The sequence below is a fragment of the Sarcophilus harrisii genome, chromosome 3, assembly GCF_902635505.1.
Source record: "Sarcophilus harrisii chromosome 3, mSarHar1.11, whole genome shotgun sequence".
NCBI lineage: Eukaryota > Metazoa > Chordata > Mammalia > Dasyuromorphia > Dasyuridae > Sarcophilus > Sarcophilus harrisii.
Window position 1 is genome coordinate 315,468,035 of NC_045428.1, and position 27,743 is coordinate 315,495,777.

Sequence of the window (27,743 nt, forward strand, 5' to 3'; positions counted from 1 at the left end):
CTAGAGTACAGTGCTAAAATATAGTATATTATTACTATATACTGTAAACTCCATGAAGGCAGGCTCCATGGTCCTAATCATTATTGTATCTCCCACTCTGACTAATCAGTTGCTATTTACTAAATAGATGAATGAATGAATAAATCTGGAAAGTGCAGATGATCTAGTCAAACATGTGATTCTGCTGGTCTGACTCTCTAGTCAGTGGCTCCCACTTAAATGGTTCCAAGACATTTGCATGAAAAAAGTATTTAATGGCATCTTAAGCAAAAAATAATTGCCTACTTATGTTATTTCTATTTTATAATTGTTATATAATATAAATTTTAATTTGAGCATTTTTTTAGCAAAAGTTATAATTGTAGTTATTATAAGCACTTAACTGAATAATCTAAAAGACTATTAATGATAGCATATTAAATTACGGGGTGAGAGTTGGACACATTTTTTCCTTGTTGTTGAAAGAGGTTCATGAAATAATGGGAATAGAAGAAGAATGAGAGTGCTGCTGAAGCACAAGAAATAGTTTTATTTAGAGCCAGAGTTCCTATCTAGGGCTGCTAGCTATAAGTGGTCATGGAAGATGGCTAGTGCAAGTCTTGTGAATATGATCTTTTCTCCTTCCATTATTTTAGCTGAGAATTGTCCTCAGCACCATGATATGTGCCCACTTATTTCTGTCAGGAAAGCCATGTTCATCACGAACATTAAAAAAAATTTCCAAATTACTTTAACAAATATTTATTGATCATTTCTTCCGTGCAATGCATATACATACAATTCTTTCTGGGTTTTACTAGTTGCAAGTAGCAACCATTTATTCTCTGTCTCTCTGTCCTGTCTCTGTCTCTTTCTTTCACAGTTATAGTTAAATTCAAAATAAGATTCCAAATCTGGTTGCAAATAGCAGGGTTGATGCTGTTGTTAATAGGTACCACAGTGTTCAAATTGTAACTCATCCCCTGCCAATACCACAAATAATTGCTTTGTTGGATCAAATCAAAATCTAGAAAACTCAAACTTCTGACCATTGATATTAAAGCTCTGTTTTTTTTCCAGTAGGATTTTATTTTTCCAAATACATATATAATTCTCAACATTCATTTTTGTAAAATTCTGTATTCCAAATTTTTCTCCTTCCTTCCCTTATCTCCCATCTCCCTAAGACAACAAGCAATCTGATGTAGGTTAAATATGTGTAATTCTTTTAAACATACTGCCATATTTGTCATGTTGTATGAGAAAAATCAGATCAAAAGGGAAAAAACCAAAAGAAAGAAAAAAAAAACAAGCAAGCAAGCAAAAAACAATTACAACAAAAGGTGAAAACATTATGTGAAACTGGTTTTAAATAATAGTAACAAAGGCAAGTATAGAAATTGCTTCCTTCAAGAATCTGATTGCAAATAGCAGAAAACCCCCAAACCATATTTCTATCTATCCATCTATCCATCTATCTATCTGTCTGTCTGTCTGTCTCTCTATTTTTATATGTGGATATAAAGATATATAAATACTAAACCAAGACTCACAAGACGGCCCTCTAAACAGTACTACTCACACACATGCTCTGGTCCCACAAGTCAGATGGATATAATAGTTTTCCCAAAAGGGATTCTGTCCCCAGGAGTTTAAGTAAAGGGAAAGTGATTTTTGTTGTTGGAGGTGGTTATTGTTTTGTTTTTAAAACATGATCATTACTTGCTTTCTTTTCAGAAAGGGGAATCTGGGAATGAAGATCATAGCCAAAGAATTTCTACATTCTAACATTCTAGTGAATAATAAGCTTGAATTCCTCTTCCCCATTGGAATGGTCAATCATACAAAATCAGGGAATATCTACATTTATGGAAATAGAGGGGAATGTGGGAACCAAGAGGGCTGTACTACAGAGGGACTCCTTTTCCTTTAAAAGTTTTTTTCTCCTTTTTCTTCTTCTGCTCTTAGCAGATCTACACTATGTTCATTTTTTCCTTTGTAACTAATTACCTTCACCCCTCTTCTGCCCTTCTCTATTTTATACAATCATTTGCACTTAGGCTGAGGGTGGGGAAGAGGAAATATGAATGTCATAGATAGAATGAAGCTGGTGGGGAGAGATCTAGTCTATATGACACCTCTTTAGTATCCAATTAAGCATTGTATGGGCTTGATGTAACCTTTAGGTCCACATACATAATGATTACTAAAGATGAATTAGTCAAGTTTCATCATCTTCCAGGAAGAAAAAAACTCAGGGCCCTCCCAGAGTCCATGCCACAGACCATGTTAGGCTTTTCTCCTAACTCTGTTACATTAAAAAGAAATCATTTTCCTGTTCCTTGGAATCCAAACTGGTATTGTACATAATCTGAGTTCAGTTGCCTTTTAATGTCCTTTTCACTTATATTCTTGTGATCATTATGGTAGAAGCAATGCAGAAGACAAAAGAGTTAAAGAGCAGAAGGAAACAAGCATTTATTATATCCTAGATCCTGTGTTAAGTGATTTACAAATACTATTTCATTTACTTTTCACAAAAACTCTAAGAGATAGGTGTTATTATTATCCCCATTTTACTGTTGAGGAATCTGAGGTTAAGTGATTTATCAGGGTCACACAGCTAGTGTCTCATGCTGAATTTGAACTCAGGTCTTTCTGATTCTTGACCTTATTCTCCATCCATAGTACTACTTAGCTGCTTCACAAGAGAGAAAATACAGTCTCTATCCTTAAGGAGTTCTGAAGGGGCCTTATATTGTTCTCTTGTTTCTGCTTTACGCTTCCTGTTTATAAAACTCTTCCAAGGCTTTTTTCTTAAATTCCTCATTTTTTTGTATCATAGTAATATTCTATTATATTTACATACCATAGTTTGTTTAAACTACCTCCATAAAACTGCATGAAAAATAAACCACTACAGTTTCTCCAGATTTTTGGATCACTGCTTATTCTTGTGTTCTTCTGAGATCTTTATCAGAGTTGTAGTAAGGCAAGTGAAGCTGTTCCACTTCCTCCAACTCCACCATCTTGGTTGGTTCCCACCTCAGAAAATGTGCTCAGTATTATGTATGTCTTATACACAAGCTTACCCTCTAACTATTGATTAATTGTGATAGCATTAGACACAATTCATAACTGTTTATGTGATTAAAGAACAAACTGTCCACCAAAGGAAGAAAAAGAAGCAAATTATTATAGTGTATTGTTTAGTTTTTGTTCCAAAAACTCTTTTATTAAAAATAAGGATGTGTACCTTTATTAGGGTCTTTATGATATGAAAATAGGCTTGTACTTCAGTAAGTGGAGACATTTATTTTACATTTGGAAGCCAGGCTCAAAAAACCCCTTTCCCCATGCTTAGGGCAGTTATGTAGCATGAAAGCTACCCTTGGATACAATAATACAGTTATTTTCTACAAAATTAGACAGAATTCAATCTTTAGCTATATGTGCTCCATAAATACTCCCACCTATTTTGTTTTTTTATGAGTGACTTTAACTTGAGGTTCCTTTTTCTTCCTCATCTATTTGTGTCCAGTTCTACCACACACTTACCATGCATTCATTAATTAACCTCTCTGTTTCCTCATCAATAAAATATAGTTATAAATAGCTGTATCTTGCTTCATAGGAATACAAGGGGTTAATGAAAAGTTTCTGAGTTTCCTTGACCTCATAAAGGAAGGAACAGCATAACTATATAATCCACCTGAGCATCTATTCATTTCTGAATCCTTTTCTTTTATTTTCAGACGCCAGAGCCAGCAGAACCCTCAACAGGTGACATTGAATTGGAAGACAACCAGCTCCTCTCATCCACAGTGGACGTAGACAAGCAAGGGTTGAGCCAGGAAACTGATGAGGATTATTTTGAGACTCGGTCTCATCAGAGTGAGTGTCCATCGGATGTAAGAACTGAGCCATTTGAGAGTGCTTCTGATACCGACTCACTGCCCAGTGACCTCACAGCAGAAACCTGCTCCAGTTCACGTTTCCTGGTTTGTGAGAAGGAAGCAATATGTGATGTGTCTTCAGATGCTGGGGCAATTGATTCCCCTCAGGAATTTCATCTGGCTGATGCTCAGGGGCTTGGGTCAGAGCAACAGGTGAAATTGCCTCCTGACTTAAAGGGATCTACATGTGGAGGTGAAGTCCTATTGTCTGTGGAAACTGGAAAAGGACAGACAGAAGAGATAGAACTGTCCAGCTTAGAGCAAGACTCCGAGTTGCCTTTTGAATCTCTGCTAGTGACCATCCCTCTCCAAACAGACATTGACTCAGAAAGCAGCAGAGAGGGTGGTAGCTTCCCATCAGCCAAGGGCATCACAGTGAAGAGTCCTACAGAGATCTCAGACACTTCTCATGAGGTACCCACATCAGAAAACTTCCTGAATGCTGCAGCAACCTATCTGTTTCCTTTCTGGTCCTGCAAATGGAGCCGGAGTTTGTCAGATAGCACCCTTGAGAAAAATAGATTTGATCTCAAAAGGAACAAAGAGGAATTGGCATCCCACCTTTGGCTTGGATCAGTGCCCCACATAGGTTGTCCAAGGAGGAAATTCTATAATAGTGAAACCTCTTTATTTTCAAGAACAAGGAAGAAAGTTCCAGAGAAGAGAAGAGAAACATACTTGCCCTTAACCCCGCTCTGCCTAAAACTTCCCTATTGCCCCCCTGTCAAAACCCCTAACTTCTTACAGACTAAACTATGGCACAGTGTTCCAGAAAATATTGGTTCTCAAAGCAAGGGACCTTCAGAATATTGCTGTCGGTGTCCAACTACATTTAGAAGGATCCAATCTTTAGCAAGTTTCCCCACAGGATGTCCTGAGGACCCCACAGGAAAGGACTTTGTTAAGTTTGGGAACCATTCTAAAGGAGCAAAAAAAGTAGATCAAGTTCTAAGGATACACAGCATTAGTCCTGGTGCCTGCCCAGATCCTGTGCACAACCAGCTCCTACATCCACCTACTGCTTTTCAAAGGGGCACTACTGACCCATGGGATCAGTCAGAACTCCATGGTATTAATTTAGAAAAGGGCCTGCCTGGGAAAGACCTCAAGCTGAAAGGCTGGTTGGGGCACGATTCAGAGCAGTGCCAGATTTCTACACACCCCACGTCAGAGTCAGTGAACATCAAGGCTGAGAAACTGCCTGGGCCCACCAATTGCAAGTCTAAACACGACAGAGGAACCCATGAGTTGCTTCATGGCACTGATGCTACCTCCAAAGCTGCCAGTGTGGATGATAAACAAAATCATCCTGTAGATATTTCTGTCAAGACAGGAAATCAAACTAGTAATTATACAGCAAGAGATATTCCAAGTGAGAAAATAAGTCTCTCCACTAACCTCAAACAAATTGAACTTCAAGCCTCGAGTCATTGGAGCAATACTGTGGCCTGGGTAGGAGGTGGAGATCCCATGGGGTGTTCTGGACTGAATCAGAGTCCGGATGAGCCAGAGACTACACTAATATCAAGTGAAAGAGACATTGCAAAGGAAACGGATCAGGTTATGGTATCCAATCTCAGCTGTAGTAACAAGGCATCAGGAGATCATTCTAATGTGACTGGAACCCCTTTGCCAGAAGCCAGCACTGAAGATGAAACACATGCTTCTATATCCCCTCCAGCTTTTCAGCAGCCTGAGGTCAAGATAGAAAAAAATCCCAGGGGCAAATCAAGTCTCATCATTATAGCTGTAGAGCAGAAAGGTTTGCAGGCTACCAGGCAGAAAGCAAATCCTACAAATTCTGTTTCAGAAATTTGGCCTAATAAGACTCTTGGAAGCTTCCAGGATGAAAGTTCTGTGTCATCCACCAATGCCAGCTCAGCTTTCTGTGGACTTAGTGGGGCTGAGGAAGTAGAAACAGATGGCAGTGAGTGTGGGCTACATGAATCAACCATATTGGAAAGTAAAAATGACTCTCTGGTTGTGAATGTGCCAGAAGAGAACACAGACTGGGAAGAACGGGTAGATGAGGAAACAGCCTTGGAAGTGGCTCAGGAGCCAGATGCTGCTCCAGAGGAGGAGACCCAGAGTGTTGTTAACTTGCTTTTGGAAGGACCACAAAGAAATGATTCAGGCATCCTAGGGACTGAGTCCTTCCACTCAGAGTGGGTGGAGGGGGATATAGATGATGGACTGAATGACCACTCAGAAAGGGAGCTGCCAGTGGAAAGCCAGAATTCAGGGGCCAGATTTGATGCAAAGCAAGTGGATTTGGCTCCAGAGAAAGAGAATGAACATGTCATCTGTGTGGCTCATTTGATTCTGGAGGAGACAGATGCTACTCAAACATCTGGTTGTCTGAATCTCACCGATGCTGCCTTGGGAGACACCTCTAATGAAGAGAAGACACCCAAAGGGGAAGGAAATGAAAGGGAGAGCAAAGACCTGAGGTCGCTGAGCCCTGGTACTGATTTTCCTAATACAGAAACCAACCTGAGTTCCATCTTGGAGGAAGGAGAAACTGATGAGCATAACCATAGCCTTACAATGCCCAAAGCTTCTCTTAGTCAAGAAAAAAACTTAGACCCAACTTCCCCTGAATTACTTGAGATTGGTTTTGATAACATCAGCTGTGAAGACCTGGAATCACCTTCTCTTCATCATTTGGCAAATAATGGTAGCCTCTGTAAGACTTCACCAAAAGGGAGCAAAACTGGCATAGCTGGAAGGCCCTCCAAGTTCCTTATCTTTCCCAAAATGGCCTCTTTCAAGAAAAGTAAAACTCCAGGAATTGAAAATTTTCTAGGTAGCAGCACCCGCATCAGCAAAGTGAAGGTAGAGGACCCAGATGTCAGTAAAGATGATGGGGTACAACAGGGCCCTCAGGCACTGAATACCGACTTGTCCAATATGATCACCCCAACCAAGGAGAGCTGCACCTTGGAATATTCAGATGATGAAGAACTCAATGAGAAACATCCATTTAACAGAGTTAGTTTAAGGAGGGCATCTGGGCTTGGCAGGATTCTTTTGGAAGACTTAGATACAAGTATTCCCTATGCAAATGTAAAATGCGATAGGGAAGGGGGAGGAGAAAAAGGAGGTAAGTTAAGCTTAATAGAAAATAATGACATGGAAGTATCAGAAGATTTAGCTACCAGACGGCTGTCCTCCGAAAGCAATGAATCAAAACGATTCAAAACCACGGAAAAAAAAATCAGGATGAGGTTGGCTCTTGCTCATAAATCCTTTTCTAACTTCTTTGAACCCAAAGGTCTGGAGAAGGAGAATGCTGACCATAGTTCTAGATGTTCCCTTAAGGCTGAAAAGGAGAAGACCAAACTCCGCCAAAGCTCTTGGAAAACACTACTGAAAGGCAGAGAAAGTGATGGAATGAGAAGGCCGGTGGTACCCAGCCTGGCTCAGCCTCGGGAAGTCTTTCGCTCCCCTAGTTGTCCCCTACAAGGGGTCAGTAATGAGAATGGGAAACTATCCAAGGACAGGGAGGAGCAGTCCAAGGAGCAGACATTCCTAGGTGCTCCCTTTGTCCCTCTGCAAGTCCCCTACTCCACCATGCAAGCCAGGGTTTTGGCGTCACCAGATCAAAGGAGAAAAAGTGAACCGGCCATCAAATGTATGACTTCCCGAGAGAGTGGAGAATACCTGCAGACAATGGTGGGTAGTCTGGCTGTCTCTCCTGAGGAAACCTGGCCGAAATCACCTGGCAGCCCCCTGATTCATCAGGTCACATCTCTTAGCTATCCCTGCTCCCCCATGTATGACAACAAGGACATGCCCTGCAAGCCCATGAGTCCCAAACCCCAGAGCCCCAGGCCCAATGCTCAGCGCAGAAGCTTTCAATACTCTGGAAGGGTCAATGCCATCTCCATGATTTCTTTGGGGAATTGCTATAATACAGAAGGCAATGCTGAGGCACCTGAGAGGCCAAAGACTCTCAAACCCCGAGCTACTTTCCTACTTTCTTTGCATGATTTGGACCACGAGTGCCAAAAGGAAGAAGGTAGCACGAGCATCTTGTCTCAGGGCAGCCTGACTGCAGCATCCGCTGCTCAGGAGGTCCTGGAAAATAAGGTGAGTGCTATGCAAAATCACACTGGCTAAATACACATCTCTCTTCTAGATGGATGTGCATTGAGAGTGAGATTTTATGAATGAAAGAGTTCAAATCTAGGCCCAAGAACATGTAAGCATGAAATAGTTGCATTTAATCAAATTAGATTTTAAACAGAGGGGCAATGTAGTGTAGTGGGGAAAGGACTCTTTGAAGCTTAAGCTCTGAGATGGAGCTTTAATTCCTTTACTTACTAGCTATGTGATCGTGGATAAGCCATATAGACTATCTGCTCCCATCAGTAAAATAGATTGATACTTACATTACCTACCTCACAGGGTTGTTGTGAGGAATGTACCTTGTAAAAAGTAGCATATAAATATGAGCTATTATTATAATTTATTAAGCACTCATCTAAGACCTACCCCTATTCCAGGTGTGATGGATAGGTACAGGAGAAGAATTAATCATTGTCTTTCCTTTAAGGAACTTATAATCTACCCAAGGAGACAAAAATAACACATATAAAACAATTATGGCCAGTGAATATGACTGATTTCTGGCAAAATTTGATAACATATGATTAAAGAGTTTGTGTGTTTGTGTGTGTGTGTGTGAGAGAGAGAGAGAGAGAGAGAGAGAGAGAGAGAGAGGGCACATGCACTTATGAGAACTGTGGTCTTAAAGAGCTATATTTTTTTCAATATAGCTTAGCCTCCTTGAGGGAAGGGACTATTTTATGTCTGCCTTTATATCCCTAGGACATTGACTTACACATAACAGGTACCTAATTAATGTCTATGGAATTTAAAGAACAAGTTATACCAGTTTTGCCTTAGTTCTTTTTTTTTTTTTTTGACAGGATCATTAGATTGGTGGTCAACTAGATGGCACAGTAGATAGAAAGGAGTCAGGAAGACTCCTTTCCATTAATTCAAATCCAGTCTCAGACACTTATTAGCTGTGTGACCCTGGGCAAGTCACTTAACCCTATTCACCTTAGTTTCCTCATCTGTTAAATGTTTTAGAGAAGGAAATGGCAAACCACTGCAGTGTATTTGCCAAAAAAAAAAAAATACCAGATGGGTCTATGAAAAATAGAATATGACTAAAAAGCAACTGAAAACTAGATTGATAAATTAAGGAAATCATATAAAAATAATATCACTTTAAATCTTATAGCATGTATTATTTCATTGTATCCTCACAAGGATCCTGGGATGTAGGTGAAATGTATCCCCATTTCATAGACATTGAGCCCAAGAGAAGTTAAATGAATTGTCCAGACTCACATAGCTAGTAAGTGTCTGAGGCAGTATTAGGATTCAAGTTTTTTTTTTTTTTTGACTCCTAAATCCATTCCCAAGTGCCACCTAGCTTCCTCCTACTATTTGGAGTATAGACAGTATATTTTGATAGCATTTGACAGAGTTCTTCATACTATCCTTGAGGGAAGAGATAAATAGCCCAGTTGCTATACTGGAAACCCATGGAATGTTAAAAAATAATAATAATAAAGACCTTGAGAAAGCCTTCTATATTGAGTTTGCTTCTCTGTGGTGGATTTTTGGGAAGAATCTCAGAGTTCCATAGGACCTCAGAAATGGTGGTTCAACCCATACCTGCAACCAACATTTTCTCTGCAACCTACTTTAAGAATACTTATTTAGATCTGCCTATCTTCACTAGAATACCTCTAGTGAAGGGGAAAACATTATATCCTGCAGCAGTACATTTTACTTTTGGAAAATTCTAATTGTTAGAAAATTATTCTTTAACTAAGCCTAAATTTTTCTGCCTGTGACTTTTACCCATTTTCTTATTTCAAGCTCCAAGGCCACCAGGATCAAACAATATAAATCTAAGCACTCTTTCATATAACAGATTTTAATATTTGAAATCAGGCATCATGTCCCCATCTTTTTTTTCACCAGGATAATTATCACTTAGCACCTTCAGCTAATACTGAATGCATGAACTCAAGGTCCTTTACTATGCTGGTTATCCTGAGTTCTACAACTCTACAACTAGAGTTCCTAAAATATGGCACCCCAAACTAGATACTCCAAATGGGATCTGATCACCAGATCAGAATCCAGTGGGATCCCTCATTCAGGATCTTTTACTTCTCTAGATGTAGTCAGATTTAATTCTTTACTTTGGCTTCTATATCACATTGTTGGTTCATTGAGCTTATGAATATTAATAACTTTTTTAGATAAAGTACTATGTTTTGCCCTGCCCTCCATGTTTATCAAGATGATTTTTTGAACCCATGTAAAACTTGACACTGATTCTAATTAAACTTCATCTCCTTAGATTCATCTCAATATTCCATCCTGCCAAGATCTTTTTAGGTATTGGCTCTTCCATTTAACATGTTAGTTATCTGTGCCAGCTGCATATTATATGCAAATTTATTAAGTCTTCCTTTTCCTTAAGCTAAGTTATTGACTAATAAAAACATAGACCCAAGTTCAGATTCCAGGGGACTTCTGCTGTTTTTCCTTCCAATTTGACATCAAACCATTGATGACTACATTGATGATTTTGATCTAATAATTTAAATACTTAAGAATCTTTTTAATTGTACTATCACTTTGATGTTTTCCATTAGAAACTCAAAATCTATTTTATCAAGTCTTTGCTGTCATATAGGTAAACTGTATCTACATAATTCCCTTGGTTTTGTTTAAGTAACTATCAAAAAAGGAAAGATAGTCTAGTATGACTTCATCTTGTTTAAACTATTGGCTAATCACAGCTTCTTTTTCTAGAAGCTCACTAGCTGATTTCCTTTTAAAATTTTCACAATATTCTTTTTATTTTAACAATGTAATCATTTCCTGATATACCCTCTTCCCATCAGAAACTTCCTTTGTAACATAGAAGAACAATTGAGCAAAGTCAACTGACACTATGACCATGTCTGACATTATAATAAATATTTCATACCAGTGGTCTTCTACTTTTCTATGGATAAGATAAATGTTTAATCATCTTATGATTATTGCATTTAATATGAATTTAGATGTCCTTTGTGTTGTTTTCATTTATTACTTACATTATTGTAAGAAATGTGTGTATTATCCCCTGCTTCTGCTTTTCATCTTTATCAATTCATACAAATCATCTCAGGTTTCTCTGAATTCATCATATTTGAATTTTTCTTGAGGTACAAAAACAATTCATTATATTCATGTAATTCATTTCTTTATCTATTCTCCAATTTATGAGCACCCACCTTGTTTATAGGTTTTTGATATTATTGATATTGATTTACTACAATAAAAAGTACTGATATAAATATTTTGATAAATACAGCAACTTTTTGGGTCTTTGACCACCTTAGGATCAAAAGTAGCCAGGTGCTGTGTCAAAACCTATTAACAGCCTTTTGATGTATTTGTCTTTTAATGATACATTCTAGGGGAAAAATGTATTTTTTATTTTGGCAGAAATTGAAGTCAAACTCCCTGGCCTGTAGTCTGTAAATTCTATTTTCTTCCCATTTTTGACATTGAGTAAAAGATTTGAAATATAGTCCTGGAATACTTCTACTGACCACAATCTTTCAAAGATTATAGGCAATGGCTCAACTATCATCCTTCTTAGTTCTTTTAAGACCCTAGGTCCATTTGGACTTGGTGACTTGAACCTGTCATAAGTAGCATGTACCCTCTTACTATCTTCCTACTTGGGTTTTAATCTTTAACCTTTAACCCCATTAACCTTTTTTGTTGTATTCTCCATTCTCTTTGGCAAAAAAGAGAAGAAAAGTAAATCATGTGGCTCTGCCTTCTATCTATTGTTTGTTATCTCAAACAACCTGGGCAATGGAATTATTACTTCTAATTCCTCCTTTTCATCCCAATTTAGTTTAAATCTCTTTTTTTTTGGTCATTGATTTTCCTTACCATCTTCAATTCATTTTGAACTTCAGTACTCCTAATATTCTATCTTACAAGCCCATGTCAAACTTTTTGATTCATTCAGTTATCATTGCTTCCATCTTCTGTACATTTAAAAAGTTTCCTTGAATATATAATATATATGATATATTACATATTATATATGATATATATAATAACTATAACATATATATAATGTTATAGCATCCTTTAATGAATATTTGATGAGTTCTTTGTGCATCCATATTGATCTTATTGAGACAGCTCGTTCTTTTTTTTCCTCATTAAAAATGGTTTCTCTTTTTGTTTTAGAGTTTCAAATCACTGAGCTTCCCAGTCTACTCCTGGCTTTTTACTATCACAAATTACAAGACAGAGTAGTTTTCCCCCCTAAGGCTTCCATCATTTTTAGCTTAGCAACCAGTACTTTCTTGATTTTAAGAATCGGATCCAAATTAAAAATGCCTTTTAAAGAATGAAATTATCATTGGAGGAATCAAAAAAAAAGAATTAATTCACTTCTCTGTTTTTGGCAGATAGTGATCTTCAGCAGATATATAGGTGATGAAAGTCTCCATCACTGCTATATCACACCGTTTGGTTTGTAATTTGGTTCTCAAATAACAGATTTTTTCCCTTAGAAAGTGATTTTTAAAAATAATGCTTGATTAGAAATTTAATTTTGGAAATTAATAGGTCCATTTAAACTTGCTTTGCAACTATTTACATTTAAATTAGTTGATTTCAATGCATCATAACAATTTTTCAATCATACTGCCCAAGTTCTCTTTAAGATTTTTTGCTTTTTCATTCATTTTCATTCTCCTTTTATCTAGTTTTAGTTAATATGTACTCCATTCTTCTGTTTCTGCCCTTTGTTTTTTTTTTTTTTTTTTGCTTTGCATTATTTCAGAATACTATTTCCAGATATCTTTGTATTCCTCATACATTGGTCTTATTGTAAAATTATATCAAAGTAACCCAATTTTTTAATTCATACATTGTCTTTGCTTTTTCATTCATTTTCATTTTTTATCATTTATTTTATTTTAGTTGTAGTTAATATATAGTTTATTCTTCTGTTTTTGCCTTTTTTCTTTATTGCATTATTTCATAATGGTCTTTCTATATTTCATAATATTCCTCATACAATGCTCTTATTGTAAAATTGCATCAAAGTATCATTTATTTAAATATTCACATACTGTTGAATATACTTCTATTTTGTTATTGTTGTTGTAATTACAGCTAATATTACTGATAACCATACTGTATAAACATCAGGATCATTCTATTTGTTGTCACAAAAAAAAACACTATATTTGTTTTTTTTGTTGTGTTTTTTTTTTGAGGCTTGCAAAGTTTTATTTTTTTTCCTTCTTTTTTCTTTCTTTTTTTTTTTTTTATTTAATAGCCTTTTATTTACAGGATATATACATGGGTAACTTTACAGCATTAACAATTGCCAAACCTCTTGTTCCAATTTTTCACCTCTTACCCCCCCACCCCCTCCCCTAGATGGCAGGATGACCAGTAGATGTTAAATATATTAAAATATAAATTAGATACGCAAAAAGTATACCTGACCAAAATGTTACTTTGCTGTAGAAAAAGAATCAGACTCTGAAATATTGTACAATTAGCTTGTGAAGGAAATCAAAAATGCAGGTGGGCATAAATATAGGGATTGGGAATTCAATGTAATGGTTTTTAGTCATCTCCCAGAGTTCTTTTTCTGGGCATAGCTAAAGAACACTATATTTGGATTCAAACCCCAGATTAAAATATTGACTGTCTCATTTCTACCTGTATAATCTTGGGCAAATCACTTAAGCTCTATGCCTCAATTTCCTTATCAATAAGTGTGTCAGACTAGAAGGCCTCTAAATTACCTTTTGGTTCTAAATTCATGATCTTTGAATAGATTATTTTTTGTTATTGTTTTTGAAAATACAGACAATAAAATCCCTGAGGGGAAGGGTATTATTATTTATTTAGGTTTTGGATTTGTTGTTTTGGTTTTTTTTTTGACTAAGTGAAGGAGGATATTCTTTGCCTCACTTGCTACCTAACCTTAATCACTGATTGGATGTGAATGGATGTGACCTCAATCGAACTGAAATCTGTTGGAGATTTTAGCTTAAAAAGGCCAAGATCTCCCATTGCATCCAGAACCACCTCCTGTTGTCCTGATCTGTATCTAGCTGCTGGACCCAAAGGGCTCTGAATGGGAAAGAGAGGCAGATGATTTTGCACAGACCTCTGTCACTTAAATCCAATTCACTTGCATGTCATGGCATCACCTCCCCCATATTATGATCCTTTTGGAGAAACAACAATAATTGCAGACTGTCAAATTGCTTTTCAAAAAGATTCTATGGGCTTACAAAGTCTACCAATAGATAGTAAGACTTTCGATGTTTTAACTCAAAAGGTTGAAAGTTGCTGCAACTTTAGGTCCTGTAATAGACTACTGGGAAGATTTAGGGGTACCCCTTACATCCTATCCTGTCTTTAGTCACTTACCCCAACTGTGTATGGGGGCAGCACATTGCAATAGCGGACAGCAAAATCTAAAAGTCTCTATACACACAGTTGAAGGAATTTAGGAGACATAAAATTATATAAAACAGGGGAGAAAAGTAAACAAACAAAAATTAACTGATCAAATGAAAAACCTTTATTGGGGAATAGGAAGGCAACTTGGAGAGTGTGTGAATGCTCCCTCTTGTGGCTGCTCTAAATATTGCTCTCTGGGAGTAGCAGCCCAGGCTTTTCTGAGACCTAGGAATAAGCATCTTCTCTCTACCTGAGGCATTCCCACAGTCTTCTGTTACACTGTGAAAGAGCAAGTGAATTAGGCTTAATCAAATTGAAGAGAGGTGGTGAGTTTGCTAAAAATAAATCTATTAGCATGTGTTAGGATTCATCACTAGAACTAAAAATGCTTTATAGAAGCATTAAATGATCCAATCAATACTGAAAGCAGTTTTTTGAGGACTTTTTATTTTTATTTTAAGCTTTTTATTTGAGCCCTCTGATTTCATTGGTACAGAGTGAAGAAATTCAATTTGCTAATGTTCCTATATCCACAAAGCAATTTATAATCTTAGAAAGTTGCCTGGGATGCTGAGAGGTTAAGGTATTTTCCCAGAATCACATATGTGTCAGGGGTAGTACTTGAATTTAAGCCTGCCTGACTCCAAAACCAATTCTATCTACTATTCAGCTGCTTCTGTGCTGAAAACAATAAGCCTTTTTTGATATCTTTTAGGGAAAGCCCCAAAGAGAAGGGGATGGGACTTAACTGGTTGTTATTGTTATTGTTGTTTGTCTTCTTGAAGAGGATCATGATATCATGGAGCTGATGCCATGACATGCAAGTGAATTGGATTGAAGTGAGGAAGGGCTGGGCAAAGTCTCCAGCCTCACTTTCTTCTCCAGAGCCATCTCGGTCCAGTGACCAGATTATGTTATTGTCTTTTGTTCTCAAAGAGGACCAAAATGACATCACTATGTTAGAGATAAATTACAACGTCTTCAACTGTGGCTGATCAGACCAATACAAGCTCAGAACGCTCTGCCACAGGTCAGACACAAATAGTCTCTATGAACATTTGGGGTGTTTCTCTAACTTTGCACATCTCCTGTTTCTTCTGAGCTAATTCTATTCTGCTTTGCTCATAGAGCACATCACCTTCTCTGATGAGGGCCTGCCATGCTGGATGGTCCTGTGCCAATGTCTCCCAGGTCATGCAATCAATTCTTAAGTTCTTAAGAGATGCCTTGAGAGGATCCTGGTATCAACTTTTCTGACCACCTTGTGAACATTTATTTGCCCTGGGTGAATTCTCCATAAAATAGTCTTTTTGGCAAGTGTACATTTGGCATTTGAACAAAGTGGCCAGCTCAATGGAGTTGTACTCTCTGTAGCAGAGTTGGAATGCTTGGCAGTTCAAGAAAAGACCTCAATGTCTGGTTATCCTTTAAGGTGATCTTCAGAATCTTCCTAAAACACTTCAAATGGAAATGATTCAGTTTCCTGGCATGGCACTGGTAGACTATCTAGGTTTTATAGGCATTCAACAATGAGGTCAGCATAAGGAATTTGTAGACCTTCAGTCTTTTCCCACACTTTCCTTAGGAACCTCCAAACACTGGACTAATAGCTCTGGCAATGCATATGTCAATCTCATTATCAATGTGGCCATCTCTGGAATATCTACTGCCAAGGTAACCCCTAAGGAAACAAAAGACAGATACAAGAAGGAGAGGGTGTTAAAGGTAGCCCAATGAGCCACTATGTTCCTAGGGGCTCATATTTGTGTCTGACCTGGGCAGAGCATCCCGAGCCCATATTGGTCTGGTCAACCATGGTTGGACACATTGTAACTCAAATCTATCATAGGGATGTCATTTTGGTCCTCTTCGAAAAGGAAGCACAGCAACCAGCCAATCAACCATGGGATGACACCTTCAGACTTTGGCAGTCCACCAACCCTCTCACATAGATCTCAAAAGGAGACATAAGAAAGAGATAGTACCAGTGACATCAAGAGGGATGCTTATATATTATGATCTCTAGGCCATCTTAGACTGATCCAGGAACTCCTGGATCCATGCTTCTGGGCACCTCTGATATTTCAGAGTCAGAGGAGCTTCTAAATCATAGCTACTATGGCATGTTCTAATTAGGTAAGGGTTCCCATTCAATTGGATCTGAGTGGCTTCCTACCACCACCACCCCTGAAATTGTAGCCAGGGAACTGTCAAATAGCTAGGAATCTGGTATTTTCTAACCTGGAGTGTTCCAAGTACAGAAACTTACTAATGGAGGAAGTTCTAGAGAAAGAGCCAAGTAGAAGGGTGTGGTTAACAGATAGGAAATAGGAGCTAAGCAATTTTATTTATTTACCTAGCTACCTATTTAGTTCTTATATTATCTTTTGCTTGATCTCACCTTCATTTCTAACTAAATCCCTTCTGTTTTTTCTTTTCATTGAACCATGTCTTATAATAATTTTTTTAATTAAAGAAAAAGGGTGTGGGGGAAGTAGTTCAACAAAATCATCTGCTGAATTTAAGAATATTATTTGTCTTCTCTATCTGTAGCCCTACCCCTACCTCTAATGAAGGGAGAAAGGTGTATTTCCTTGTTTCTTCTTCAAGGTATAAACTTCATGACGGAATAGAGAGTCGGTTATAGAGAAAAAGACTAGGCCACCAGAGGTATAGTCTTTTTTCAGACTATGACAGTGTGTTAGCATCTCATCCCATCAGTTCCATAATAGCTGATGTGTCTAATGAGATTAAGAAATTTTCATTAAGATTATCACCATGTCACAGTCTGGGTTATTTTTTTTGGGGGGGGGCTTTCTTTTTGGTTTTAGGTTTTTTTAAACTCTGGAACAATAGCACATATATTTGTGAGAACTTGTGAGAACAGAACTTGTGCTTTAAGCTCTGGATTCCTAGGTTTATTTTTTAAGAGGTCACCTAATTACTAATTTCACCCCCTCATCAGCACCATATTGCAAATGAATGAAATGTCACATTGGACTGAAAGGTTAAGTAATTTTCTCAAGGCTACATGTGCAGTGAGCAGCAGAGCCAAAATTCAAGCTCTTCTAATTCCATATACAGAGCTTTTCAATATAACCCTTTGTTTGTTCTGCCAGACAAGATTCTGTTTGCTCAGAAAAATCTCTAGTAGGAGGAAATTTGCTATTTCAAAACAGAAGGTAAAAGGGTGTGTTTTGCTCCTTCTTTCTTTTTTTCCTTTCATCTGTTTTATATAAAGAAGCTTATGGCAAGGTGAATAGACATGGCCAGGAAGTCATGGAAATAAAACTTTTTTGTAGTTTATTTTTTTGTCTCATATTTGTCAAATGTTTAATATTTTTTCCTTCAAAATAAGTTTCTAACTCTAGGAATAATGAAACTAGCTCACTATGTAGATATATTTTATTTTAACATTTATTTAAATTTTCTTTTAGTTTTTAATTCTCTCCTACTTTCCTCTTACCAGTTGAAAAGATAAGCAAATTTACACATATAGATTTACAAAATTTACAAATTTACACATATAGATATTTTAAATTTATTCATGTTGCGAAAAAAGCAAGAAATTTTAAGTGAAAATAGTGTGCTTCATTCTGCACTCGAAATTGATTGGTTCTTTCTCTGGGAATGAGTCCTCTGGAATTGTCTTGGATCATTGTATTTTGATTAGAGTAGCTAAGTCTTTCATAATTGATTATCATTACAATACTATTATTACTGTATACAATGTTCTCCTGCTCACTTTACTTTGTATCAGTTCATGTACATCTTTCCAGGATTTTCTGAACCCTTGTAATACCTTTCTGAATACTTGTAATTATTTTGCTCCTTTGAGTACACCTTATTTTAGCCTTCAATGATGTTAAAAATAATTTTGTAGCAATAATGGCAGTTGTGTGAAGACCTATTTCTATTTAGACATGTTTTTCTAATATTAACATTATCCTTCCTCCCTCCCTTCCCTTCCTTCCTTCCTTTCTTTCTTCCTTCTTTCTGTTCTTTTCTTTCACTTTTCCCCCTTTCCTTTTTTCTTTCCTATCTCTCTTTCCTTTCTCTTTCCTTACCTTCTTCCCTTCTTTTCTTTCCTTCCTCCTTTTCCTTCCTTCATTCCTTCTTCTCTTTTCTTTCCTTTCTTCCCTTCCCCTTTCTTTCTTTCTCCTCCATTCTTTTTCATTCATTTCCTTTCCTTTTCCTCTTCTCTTTCCTCTTCCCCTTTATTTCCCTTTCCTTCCCTTCCTTCCCTCTGTCTCTCCCATCCTTTTTTCTCTATGAGGGTAGAGGAGAAAACATAAACTATGGAATGAAAAGGAAAACATGTAAGCAAATATACTATAGTTTGAATTTATTTAAACTATAAATTGAATCTTTTTTCTAAATAAATTTGATTATCTCATAAAGATACAACTAGGATCTTTGACAGAGGTAAAATTCTGTTACAACAAATATCATCACAACAAAAATCTCCAAAAGGAACAATTGTTCACTAATTGCAATAATATATGATAAAATTCCAATTCCACTGCAATATGATTTGACCAACTTCTATCTTCATTGACTAATATAATAGTTTCCACTAAATAGATAGGTAATTCTCCTATGCTGCATAGTGATGAACTTTCCATTTCCTGAGGTGAGGATAGAATTGATTTTTTAGACTCTAATTTTGCAACTAGGATAAAAAGTTTGCACTGAATACAAATTCTACAGGAGAAAGAACTGACATCCCACTCATGTGCCAAATAAGAGTTTTCCTGTGCTAAAGTCTGATTTCTTTGGATGCATATTTTTGCAGGTAGGTCCTTGACTAGAAATGAATACAAACTAGTCTAGATGCACCATCATCGCCATCTTTTCCTGCTTTGTACCCAGAACATGTGAAATCCATTGGAATAACCCAACTACTCTTTAGATTCCATATTTCTATTTTTCTTTTAACAACTGACTTCAGGAATCAGACATTGTTTTTTACTAAGAATCAAAAAGGTTCTCTATTATTGATCGTAAAGATACCTATGAGAAAACATATGGTCAGATCTTTCCCAAAATCTCAGTGGAGAAAAAAAAGGCACATCCACTCTATCTGGGTCACATTGTAGTATTATCAAGAGAGAATCTAGATTTCTAGTTTCACAAAGCAACAATTTTCTTTTAGGACTGAATTTTGCCATTGAAATGACTAAATTGTGGAAAAGCACCCAGTGACTGTCAAGCATGTTGCTAATGACATTAGTGATTAATGGACCCACAGTTTGACTAATAAAACTGCTATAAGTTTCACTGTTTTAAACCCGTAGTTGCCTAATAGAAGTGTTATAAAATAATTAGTTTCACTATTTTTTAATTGAAGTAGAAATGTTCTTTCTATCAATACTTTATAAATCTGTTATTTCTTTAACTTTCCTGCCATCAAAAGTAGGTCGAGTCCCCTACATAATTTAGTAGGTAATCTTTCTTAGTTTCTTTCCCTCCTCTTCCCCCATCATCCCTTGTTGGACCAACCCTGTCATGATTATTCTTTTCATGTTAAATTCTACAAACTACCAATCCACTACCAGCTTTACATGAACCTTTCCCAGCTTGGTAGGTCCAACCAGAACTTGTACTCTCCTATCATATCCTTTGAGAAACTCCTTTCACCTTTGTGCCATGATGAGGCATTGCAGTAGGATGTTAGTGGAAGAATAGGTCCCTTATTTGAAAATATCCAGTATTCATGGTGATAGTCTGGTGAAAATATAAGATATAGAGTTTATATTCCTTGCCATGCTTCTCTGAATAAGCATAGTGGCTACTTTGGTCAATCAACATTTAATATCTACTGTGTTATTGAATATAGGTTGTATTTCCATAATACCAGAGCAAATAAACCAAATAGTTAATAAGTACTTATTAAGCTACTACTATGTGTCAGGCATGATGCTAGATATTGGAACTACAAAGACCAAAAAATGAAACAGCCCCTACTCTTAAGAATCTTACAATCTATTGAGACGCTATGTATGTGTGTATATACATACATATATAAATATGTGTACATATATACACATATTTATATATGTATGAACATTAAAATATGTATTTTAAAATGCAAGGGAAACACAAGATATTCCATGGATGAAAGACCCTAATAGTTAGGGGGGTCAGAAAAGGACTCATGTAGTAGTGTTGAAGATAGTAGCAAGGTTAAAAATCTGAGACACTGGAAGAATGGTGGTGCCTTTGACAGAAATAGAAAATATTTGAAAAGGGGTAGGTTTGAGGGGAATATAATGAGTTGTCTTTTGGACAAATTCAGTTTGGGATGTCACTGGTACATCCAGATGATAATGTCCAGCTAGTGATATAGGACTAAAATTTAGAGAAGAGATTGAGACTAGATATGCAGATCAGAGAATAATCTGTAGGAGGAGAGGACCCAGGGCAGAGCCTTGCGAAACATCCACAGTTAGGGGACATGACATACATAATGATTTAGTAAAGGAGAAGCAGAAAAAAAAAACTAGCTAGGTAAGAAAGTATCATTAAAAAAACAGAGAAGAAAGAATATTTATGAAGAGAGATTGGTCAACAATGTTAAATGCAGAATTGAAGTTAAGAAGAATGAGGACTGAGAAAAGACTACATAAGGTTATTGTTGGTTACTTTGAAAAGAGAAATTTCAGTTGAGTGATGAAGTTGGAAGGCAGAATACATGAGGAAAAAGCACAGAAGCCATAACAGGAATGGTGTGTTTGTAGGATAATAGTTTGACTTGAACAAAAGGATTAATGGAAGATAAAGTTGGATAGATAGATTGGGGACAGTTATAAAGGGCTTTAAATGCTGGTATAGAGGGAAGTAAATGTGTCTTGTGGGTTGAATTAGATAACCTCAGAGATGCCTTCTAACTCATATTCTAAAATTCTAGGACTTAATGATAGGCATTAGGTAACTATTATAGGGTCTTAAACAGTAGATGAAAGAGGTATCTTGCTTAACTGATACCATAATATATTATATTGAGATTGGGCAAGCTATTTGTTCTTTCTGCATCTCAATCCTTTTCCAGGTATAAAACTGGAATAGTAGAGTGAAACTTAGAGTCTCTCTCCTGTTATATTTTTCTCCCAATTAAGCAATTATCCTTTCATCTACCAAGTGAAGGCCTATAAAAAGTAATTTACCATATAGCAATTAACCAAGCATCTTCTCTACCTGTAATTGAAAAAGAGCAGTCTTCTGGAAAAAGTTAAAAGAACAGTTTCATCCTTTCTCCTAGATAATCTGTATAAAAAGCTTTGAGATCCCTTGGATGCCATAGTACAAGGGTTTCTTGTTATGTAAAGTAGGCTCCTGAGAATGGAATTGTGGGTCTAGAGGGGAGGAGGGGACAAAACAAATCTTTTAAGAAAATTGGCTTCTGTAAACTGCCAAGAGGATGATTCTCAAACGCAGACAAAAGGTACCACCTTAACACAATGCCCAAAAGCCTCTTAATTTAAACAATTCTTTTTTTTTAAGATTCAATGTTAGGATCTTTGGTGTCTTGTAGATCAAAAATCTCGATGTTTAATGGAAATTTGAAATTAATTGTTTGATAATTAGTCATTCAATAGCTAAGTGGTTATTTCGTTAGAGAAGGAACGAATTAATAACAAAAATATCAATTATACATGTATTTGTAATCTTATTCCCAAAGCTAAATTTTCAAATAAAGTGCTTTTAACTGGATTACTGGACAGTAATATATTAAAATACATTTGCACTTGAATAACATGCCTATTAATAGTTAATATTTTGGTAAATCATTTAACTTCTCTGAGTCTTGGTTTCATTCTAGATGAAAAGGAAATCAAGGCTAGGGAATTTCTTAGATCCATTTTAGTTCTAACATTCTATGATTCTAAGAATTCATTATTTCTGTGATTGTATAATTTTAAAAGTTACATTTTATATTTATATCAGGCTCAGCAGTATCTTTGATGCCGTAATGTTTCTGATCAAGGCAAATCTTTCTTAAATAATTAGCTTTGGGAATAAAATTGATTTGTCTGCCTCAGCCTAAAAATGTCAGCATCTTCAAAAGCCGTCATAAATGTGCTAGGTGTCCTAACCAAAGCACAAAGCTGTTGTCTGATTGGGAAAGGGTAAGGGTAAATAAAACCTGTCCCAAATTTATGTGTCCTTTCTTGATGCTTACAAAACAGGACCCTACCTTCCAAAACAACCCGCCGTCAGAAGGAAGACCAGGTGAGAAGCTGGTTTGCCACTATGGTAAGAGGGTCCCTCCCACAGTGCCCACCCAAAGACCCTTCTCCACCATTGAAAACATCACCTGGACTTTCCCCTTCCTCTCTGCGGACAGAAATCCCTCGGAAACATCCTGCAAGACTACAACAATGTCTCGGAACCACTATGCCAGCCTTGATGACTTGTGGCTGGAGAAGCAGCGGAAAAGGAAATTTAAAAAACAGGCCCATTTGGAGAGGGGGGTGCATGCTGGGACGCTGCCAAAGGACCTGGTTAAAGTAAGACCCTCCAGCCATCTTTCTTTATATTTGGCCTTGTACTTACTCTCCAGCTGTGCCTGTTATTTTCTGATCTCACCGTCCAGTCTTTCTTATGCTGTATCTTGTCTCCTCCTGGCTCCTGGCTGTCTGGAGTAGTGGCAAACGACTCTGTGGTAATCCTACCATAGGAGAACAGGTGTGTGTTTTGTGGTAGTTGTTTCCTGGTGATTGTTTTGTGTGTGTTTTGTGGTTGGTATTTCATGCTGTTCTTTCCCTGTTATGTGTCAAATTTCTCCTTATCAACATGTGGTCATATACTACCCACTATATCCCCAGCCCTCTGTTAAATGCTACAGGGAATAGAAAGACATGATCCCAATAATTAACAAGCTTATAGAAGGGTCACGAGAATACACAGATAATAAAACAAAATATAATATAAGCATTCGATAACAGCAGAAATCACCAACAGATATTCCAAGGGAGTATGTAAGTAAACATTCAATGTTTTGGAATGAGAAGAGCAGCCTTGAATAGTGGGTAGATTTGGAGATCAGAAGACATAGGTTTGGACGCTATCTTAAATACTGATTAGCTTTATGTTCTTGGGTTTGTAATATAACTTCTCTAAGTCTCATTTTTCCTCATTTATAAAAGAGCAGAAGACTCAGTGATCTCAAAGGGCTCTTCTCACTCTAAATACATGATCCTATAATTTTAAGTGTTTGAATCCCATCTTTTCCAATTATTATTTTGAGTAAGGTCCTTAATCTCTTTGAGATTCAGAGACTTCATCTGGGAAATGAAAGATTGAGTTACAGTATTGCCAAAATGTCTTCCAGCTCTAAATCTATCCTTCTATGCATAGTACAGACACTAAGTGCTATGCATTTTTGTAGGAGGAGAGCTCAGCATAGGCTGGAATGATCTGGGTAGCTTTCTTGAAGGAGATGGATGCACTTGATTTCTGAAGGATAGAGAAACATGAGATGAGGAACACCTTTTGGGAAAGGTGGGAGAATATACATGCTGTGGGTAGAGGAAGAGAGAGAGTATAGAGATAAGTAAGAACAAAATGTTTTTCAGCCAAAGTGAGTAATGGCTTTAGGAGGAGATTTTGTGGGAAGTAAGGGGAGATAAGATTTATAAAGGCAAGTTGAAGCCAGATTGTGGATTGTGGGGAAAGTTGAATGTTAGACTAAGAAAGGGGTGAAGTACATATTTGCAGGTCTACTTTCTAGTGGTGGTTATTACAGGGAAATGAATGCAATAATAATAATTTACATTTACTTGGTAGCTTAAGAACAAAACATTCCTAACAATAATCTCTGATTTGGGTAGCAAAAACATTTTTATTTCATACTCTGATTCTTTAATTTAGGATATTCCTCAGATAAAAATGATACCCACTAGTACTCCTGTGAAGCATTCTTGTAATATAACATCTTAACAAGTTACCTGAGACAGCAATAATTTAGGTGATTGGCTTACATAATATCTCTTTCCTACTAAGGACATCCTACTAAGGACATCCCTCTATTCACTATACAATCTTGCTTCTGCTGAGTTTTTATTATACACTGTTTGTGGTTTAAAAACATGATACTCAAAAAGACTTACTGATTTCCTCATGGTAATCATGCTAGAAAATGTCAAAAAGGACATTTGACCTGGAGCCTTCTGACTGTCAATTCCAAATCTCTTTCCATTAAGAAGAAATATTTTTACTTTTTTCTAATTCTCCAAGGAAAGGCACATTAGACAAAAAGTAAAGATTTAAAACCCATGCTAATTCCCTTTCTATGAGGCTCAGGTTCACTTGTCTGCTATAGAATTAAGCTGAAAGCCAATATTTGGAAAGTCTAAATACCACTAAGAAATATAAGGCAATGAGGTTTGAGGAATTAGGTTTTACTATAGCATGAAACTTGCAGAAAATATACAGTCAGACTCTGTGGCTAAAATGTTATTATTTTTCCAATATAAGTTTGCTCCTGTGTCTCATGGTTCTAGTCACTGCTTTTGTTACCCCTTGTACTCAGATTGAGTTTCCGGAAACACTAAGGTTGTGCTTTTTAAGGTTACCATGGTAACAGGATGTTGCCCAGGTGTTTCACAAAGTGTTAAATTTGACCTACTTTGGAAGGCTCCAAACCAGGGTGGGAAAAAAAAAGTCTATCACTTGTGTCATTTTAAAAAAAAACTTAACTGTAATACTTTAGAAAACTGGGATTTTATTGCTGTAGGTATTCAGTGCATCAGCATAGATTACAACCCCTCAATATCCTAGAGGATGGACTTTAGGACTGTCCAGGCCACCAAATTCATCATCTAGTAGCCAATCAAGTGATGAGCTTCTCAGTGCTCAGCTTGTATGGTCCTCAGATGACAGATATACAGTCTGTTGCTGGGCAGATATTTGAATCTTTCCCAGGGTGTTAAGAACAGCTAGAGTTTGTATTCTGGTGCCATGGCTTCCCAGAGTCATCTCCATGCTGTTATGGGGAATTGAAGGAAGGTTTTGTCTTGTTTTTAAATTTAAAATCTTAAAAGAAAATTTTAAGAGAGAATTCCTGCAGACTATCAATTTGTCTTGTAGGAATTACTTGACAGTTATGATATACTCTTCATTATAAACTTGAGACTGCAGAGATGATGTCTACAGGGATGGACCACACTGCTTTTTATGAATGGCTAGAGACAGTCATTAGCAAAATGATGGGGCCCTTGAAATCTGCTTTAGTATTCTCCTAGCCCATTCCTGAGTTTCTCTCTATTTCTAATGCTTTTTTCCCCTGTCCCTTTTCCAAGAAGTTTATGTCTCCTGCCATCAGCCATGGCAATCTTAAAAATAGCTAATAGTGTATTTGGGTAGCTCAGTGGCACAATGGCTAGAGTGTCAGACCCTCCAAGAAAGCTATCCTTGAAAACACAAATCCTTAATCTTTTTCATGCCATAAACCCCTTTAGAAGTCTGGTCCAGCCCATGGACCCCTTATCTGTGTGTGTCTGTGTATTTTCATGATAGAAGAAAATGTAAAAATTCTCCTGTCGGATAGTGAAAGTAAAGATAAAAATATTTTCTCATTCAAGTTCACAGGCTCTTTGAAATGTGTCGATAAAACCCTGCAAAGAGTATGTGTATCATAGGTTAAGATTTCTTTAAAATGATCTCTCTCATGGTGCTTAACTAACCCACCTTAAAACTTCCTTTTTCTGTGTGATTTGTTAAGAGCAAAGCAATCTTCTCAAACTACATTATGGCCCATTACACCCTATGAAAAGTCAGTTCCAATGATACTGATGAAGTAAATTTTTCTAAACAACTGCTATGCTGAAGGATGACTTCAGCTAGGCTTAGAAAGAAAGCAGTCTGGTTAAACCAATTTACCTAAAATCTGAAGGAATAACTAATAATGCTATTATACATAGATACCTATATATAAATATCCATTTATACATACATACATACTTATGCATGTGTATGAATACACATATATTCATTAAAAAACTTTCTTACGATTGTTTTTGAAAAGAATATCTAAAAAAGAAGTTCCTTCGAGATATTGATGAAGCATTCAGGAATGAGTGGAGGCAGTTGCCTAATAATCCATGTTTAATAGTAGAATTTTAAGACAGATATTTGTAGGGGCAGATGGTACATAGAACTAAGAAACAAATATTACAAAGGTTTTATTTAATTTATTGATGTAATGGATTTTATGGTCTCAATTTTTGATATAACATTGATTTTATTGATATAATTTATAAATATAAGTATTTCTTTTTAAATGATCAAAAGGGGAACATATACCTATAATGAGGAGACAGAAGGGGGACAAATAAGGAAAAAAGAGATCCTCATTCATCTTATGTAAGAGAGCATGGGGCATTAAAAGGAACTCTGAATTTTGAACCAGAAGGTCTGGGTTCCCATCCCAGCTGTTCTGTGCTATATACTATGTGAATTTGAACATGTCAGTCAGTCTCTCTGGGATTCATTTTCTCTATCTGTAAATGAGAGGGTTGGATGAGGTTACTTATAAGGTCTCTTGCATCTCCTGTGAGATCTAAGATTCTGTGATTTCTGCCTGCTCTAAGTGAAACAGATCCAAAGAGTCTCAGCTTTCAGTTTTAAAGGAAAGAATAGCCAAATCCTGATTCAAGAGAAAAATACAGCGAAGAAAATAGTAGGCCTGATTCTCTAGGAGTTGGGCAATAATTGGCATTATACTTCTAACCCTGGGAATGGATCCTTCATGCCAGAGTAATGGGCATATATGAGATGCATATTTTTAAACAGAAGGGCATGATCCCATGAGTTTTGTAAACTTAAAAGATATAACTGCTTTGGTAAGGGGGTAAATGAAGTATACCTGATTGTCAGTGAGGCATTTGACAAAGTTCCTTATAGTATGATCTCTTCTGAGAGAAGATGGAGAGAGATGGGCTTGGATGGCAATACAATTAAATGGATCCTGAATTGGTTGAATAACTAGGCCCCAAAAATACTAATAAATGGACCAAGGTCACCCTCTTGTCCTTGTTCCATTCAACATTTTCATTGATAATTTAGTTAAAACCACAGAAGACATATTTATCAAATTTGTGGATAATATATAACTAGAAGAGATAGTTAATATGTTGAACAAGGGGATTCAAATTTAAGATGATTCCAATAAGCTAGAATCATGATCCAATACTCATGTAAACATATGTATGTATATGTAGATAGAGCACTGGAACTGGAGTCAGGAAGACAAATCTGGCCTCA

General features: G+C 36.6%; 1 protein-coding gene across 4 annotated transcripts in view; it reads left to right on the plus strand.

Moving 5' to 3' along the window:
* The window catches only part of ARHGEF4 (Rho guanine nucleotide exchange factor 4), a 481,275-nt gene that overhangs the window by 240,961 nt on the left and 212,571 nt on the right, over positions 1–27,743 (plus strand). For 2 of the 4 annotated variants that reach the window (XM_031959839.1, XM_031959840.1), the window contains 2 exons: positions 3,735–8,027; positions 22,667–22,987. In XM_031959839.1, coding sequence (XP_031815699.1) covers positions 3,735–8,027; positions 22,667–22,987 — 4,614 coding nt within the window. The other 2 variants (XM_031959842.1, XM_031959843.1) reach the window with 2 other exon arrangements.